Here is a 4,755-nt window from a genome sequence, read left to right as displayed (position 1 = left end):
ACATTAGTTGGGAAAAAAATCCCAGTACCTGCTCCTTATTTACACCAATTCTTGGAGATGTACTGATTCTCAATTGAATTGAACCAACCAACCAACCCGACCGACCAATCTGGTTGTTCACCACTGCTGTTGGCATGAGTTCTTTAATAATTCTCTTTCTCAATCCATTCAGACTTGTAAATGGCCATATATATGCAAGAAAATGCAAATATATGCAACTGAGACAAAAACAATTAGAAGAAATTCACCAGCAATACAACTTTAAACAAAACAATGGGAGCGGCTGGCTTGAGATGTCGTATTCATCTACTCCTAGGGATCAAGCTTCTAATCCCACACCCACATAATTTCTCCCAACAAATGAAATTGAAAATTCACAACCAACAGAATTTTGAATTATCTCAACACCAGCTAAAACCTACAGAAAAACTATAAACATCCCAATCGCATTAGAAGAATTTAATTCAAATGATTAGTACCCTTAAATGTCAATAAGGTCAGTCTATGAACAATCCAACACAGCAGAACTTGTAATCATACTGTTCCACTGCTTTCAGCGGCACAAATTGAAGGGCTTTCAGATTTCACAAAGGGCGAGCCCCTGCTACTGGTATCAAGCCCTTGCAATAGGCCAAGAGGATCTTGTTGCATCATGTCGGCCAAGGCATGCGAGTTGGTGTTCGAGGCAGATGTCAATAAGTTAGAATGGAAAGGATGAAACGGTGGCAGTTGTGTATTCTGAGGAGGAAAGAAGGAAGATTGGGCGTATGATATATGGTGCATTCCTAAATTGAAGGTATCAGTCGGCGTCGTTATTTCTCCAGTAGCAGTCTTGAGCCTCTCTACTTCTTTCTTTAATGCTTCATTTAGAGCTGTAGTAAAAAATGGACAACGAGAAAAAATATAAACAAAATACCAAGGACATGATACAATCATGGCTACATATCTACATGTAAATTTACAATCATTAATGCTATCAAATCTCGCGCTCTAAATTATTGCCTATAACACTAATCAAAATGGGCATCCCTAGTTTTGACAAATACGATGCCAATCTTTTTGTTTCTTATCATTAAATGTTCAACTTCTGTAGCAAATGAAAGCATGCCATCTTGGACAGAACGTACCATCACATAGCTGAGCCTGTTGTTCCATTGCTTGTAGCCGGAGCTTAAGCTCAGCGTTCTCAGTAGTCAAGCCTGTCGTATCCCTCTAGAGCATATATGCACGAATTAAGACTGTTAATCTTCAGGTATTAGTCAACAAAAAAAGATAAAATGAAACAACATAAGATGGCTGGCTTGCCACGGAAACCTGGTCCCTCAACTATCTCACTTTTGAGGATTTAGAATTAGTCCTCATAGTGATCCCTATACTTTATTAAACGTGTGATCCAATTATTGATGGTATGGACTTTCAATCTTTATATCAAGTGACATGGAAATTTTGTGGCCACATGGCATACATGGAATTCTTTCAGCCAGCCGGCAGTCTATACAAAACAGTTATTTTAGTTTTTATTGATTATTACAATTAAATAATAAAACTCGATAAAAGAACAGACGAACACTAGAACATGTGGCCAGGCAATCTGGCCAAAAAATTACATGTGTCGTGCCATGTCACTTGATTTAACAACAGAAATTCACATCGTGAACATTTAAACTGAATTCCATATTATAAAAGTTCAAGGACCAAATCCAGTGAAATTACACAACAAGGACTCAATCGTTAAAAGTGAGATAGTACAAGGATATATCCACAAATAATGGCATTTTCGGAAACACAGGTGCCTTTAACAGAGAATTAGAAGCCTGTGAAAGCAGGTCCACATAAACAAGGAAGTGATAATTAAAGCCCCAATTGCGAAAAGTTTTTGATTTATTTGAAAGTAGAAACCTCAGATAATGATTGTTTAGTAAGTAGATATGATATTCTCATGAGGAATGCAAATATCATCAGAAATAAGCTCCAAAATTATGCAATGAGACATGTAAGCGTTTAACAAAAACCTGGAATAGGGTTAGGTGTGCAGAAAGAGTCGTTGCTTCCGTTTGAAGTGTTTGGACTTTCCTCTCCAATTCAGACATATATAGGGCTTTCTTTTCTTTTGAGCGTGTAGCCGACCTCCGATTTGCAATGATCCTACAAAAAGAAAAGAAAAAAAAAGAAAAAAGATGTACTTACTTAGCGAAAACTCGAATGTAAACCCAATCTCACCACACAATGAGATATCCCAAATCTATGAGAGATTTCCATTACTAAAGGTGAGGTGCATTGAGTGGATAGATGAGACTCACTCTTAGGTCGACCACCTCACCAGCAAGATAAAAGTTTTCATTAACATATATATGTGTCGAAATATGAACAACAAAGAAGGTTATAACATTCCGAATAGAAAACCATGAGTGCAAAACCGTACCAATCTCCATTCCCACAAGTTTCAAAGTTGGGAAAGTGCAAGCTCATTGCACTAAATTGAACTTAAATGAAACTAACAACATTTAAATGTACAAAATAGAGAAACAATACAATTATAATTTCAACGAAATCGATAACCACCCATAGTCATTTTATTGGTGGTTTGAGTGATATTGAAGTGGTTTGAGTGATATTGAACAGGGCAGTTATGTAATCTTAATGTACTCAACAATTTTTAGGTAGAAGTTATGCAAAGCAAAGTCTGATATGATTCACCAACAAAATTAACCCATTTGGCATTCATGACTACTTGGATATTTCAGGAAGCATTTATGACATTACTAATTGATAATCAAAGTAAAAAAAAAAAGGTCATGAAAATTCAGGAAAGAAAGAAGAAGAAAATAATCATAGTGCATAGGCAAAAAGAACATAACCATTAAAAAGCACACATAAATTGAAGATACCTACTAATTCACATGAATTTCATTCAAAAATATGCATAAATATAGGAAAGTTCCCCGAAGTTGAACTTTCAAAAATAACAAAATTTCTTTCATCATGGGGTGAGAAAAGTGAAGTGAAACACTACATTGTCCAAAAACTTTTCAACACTACAATAATAATGGCCATGAAAACAAGAAAATGAGCTAAGAAACATGACAACCCATAAGGCAGAACCTAAAATTAGGAATTTAGGAAATTTTCATATATTTGACATGAATTAATTAAATAAAAATGCATGCTTTTTTCGGAAATTCTACTAATCCTCAATTTCTTTAAACTCAAAAAAAGAAAAAAGAAAAATCAACTTCCATTAGTTTTTAGTTCCTTACTTTACATCCTAAACTGCTCCAAACCCCATATCCATACACAGCCAAAAAGGAAGAAAAACATAAAAAGAAGTCAACTTCACCATTATGATAAACACACACCTAAACAAAACGATCATAATTCCCCACCCCAACGAAATATATGTCATTGATAAACTAAAAATACAATTTCTTTGAACAAAAAAAAAATGATCTTCTTCTAATAGTTTCCGCTAAACAAACAAAAGGCAAACTTTACACTAAAATTAACAAATTTCCAACTTCAATCTCATAAGTACCCCTAAATCAAATGCACTAAAAAAGCTCCCAAAATATAGCAAAAAAAAAGGAAGTAATTCCCAAACCTTTTAGCTCTCTTTGGGTCAATTGTCCACAATTCAGCAAGTTTATCAGGAGCCATGGCTTTCTTAGCTTCAATGGACTCCATTATGGAGCATCCATCAACCGAATTGCTATACCTATGCCTTCCTTTCCCTCCTCCATTATACTTCTCCCCTATCCCCGACCCACCACTCACTTCCTCTCCTTTCCGGTTCTGACTCCAAGACCCAGCAGCCACCTCGACTCCCTTCGCCGATTCCCCTGGCATCTCAATGTCCATGTAACTACAAAACATGTCGTCTTCGGATCCTACCCCTTCGAAGGAGTCGGACACGAGATCCAAGTCGTCTGGAATCCGAAACTGGACTTCGGATTGGGCTCGCCTGTGGTAAGAACCACGATATTGGATTGGGTTGGAAAAAGACGGCATATTTTGGGTGAAGGAGGGAAATGCAGGATCCGGGTTTGGATTTAGATTTCGCGGATCCTGCATTTTGGTGTTTCTTCTCAGATTTCAGATCTCAGTTAGAGAGCTGAGTGTTGAAATATTTTCCTTTGAAGCTTTCTTCTTCGTTCCTTTCCTCTGAAAGAAAGAGTTTTAAACGACTTCAATAAAATAGAAGATATACATGTGGGCATGCAGTTTAGGTGGGCATGGGAGAAAATGCCTTGGGCCAGCAATGGCAATCCCCATGTGCCCCCCAGACAATTCACTTCTTTCACAACCAGAAATACCAACCAACTAGATTCTCAGTAATGGGTACATTTTCTCGCTTTTGGACGACTCATCCATCGGGGCTTTGTTTCTTTATTGTTTTTAGGCGTAATAATTAAACTCCTGCTTTCTACTCAATTACATACTTGCATTGCACCTTTCGAAATCCATTAAAAAAATTTATAAAAACCAATTAAATTTCTATTTTTTTACATTTAATTGGTTACTTAAAATTGTCAAAATGCATAAAAAAAATATTCAATTTTTAAAAAAAAATTAATTAAGTCATTGTTTCTTCTTTTTTTTCACTCAATTGTCAAAATGTATCAAAAATACTTTTAACTGTTAATTTTGACCAAAAAAATAAAAATTATTAAATTTTAATAAAAAAAATATATTTATTTTTTATTAAAAATTAGAAAAAGATTATAAAAATTGTAAAAGATTATCAAGTTTAAAAAAAAT

General features: G+C 35.3%; 1 protein-coding gene across 1 annotated transcript; it reads right to left on the bottom strand.

Annotated features, from left to right (window-relative positions):
* Positions 1-211: 211 nt before the first annotated feature.
* On the bottom strand, positions 212-4,443 carry LOC107962218 (transcription factor RF2b). The gene is made up of 4 exons (XM_016898535.2): positions 3,599-4,443; positions 2,013-2,145; positions 1,128-1,212; positions 212-872 (listed from the first exon to the last, which is right to left on the bottom strand). The coding sequence occupies exons 1-4, from the start codon at positions 4,066-4,068 to the stop codon at positions 535-537; spliced, it is 1,026 nt and encodes a 341-aa protein (XP_016754024.1). The 5' UTR covers positions 4,069-4,443; the 3' UTR covers positions 212-534.
* Positions 4,444-4,755: the final 312 nt, after the last annotated feature.

The sequence above is a fragment of the Gossypium hirsutum genome, chromosome A05, assembly GCF_007990345.1.
Source record: "Gossypium hirsutum isolate 1008001.06 chromosome A05, Gossypium_hirsutum_v2.1, whole genome shotgun sequence".
Taxonomy (NCBI): Eukaryota; Viridiplantae; Streptophyta; class Magnoliopsida; order Malvales; family Malvaceae; genus Gossypium; species Gossypium hirsutum.
This window is presented reverse-complemented; position numbering and strand designations above follow the sequence as displayed.

Excerpts from the sequence above, each read along its gene's own strand:
- LOC107962218 (XM_016898535.2), bottom strand. The coding sequence starts at position 4,068 with ATGCAGGATCCGCGAAATCTAAATCCAAACCCGGATCCTGCATTTCCC. Across the intron at positions 2,146-3,598 it reads GACCCAAAGAGAGCTAAAAG|GATCATTGCAAATCGGAGGT; the intron begins GTTTGGGAATTA and ends TTCTTTTTGTAG. Across the intron at positions 873-1,127 it reads ACAGGCTCAGCTATGTGATG|CTCTAAATGAAGCATTAAAG; the intron begins GTACGTTCTGTC and ends TTTTTACTACAG.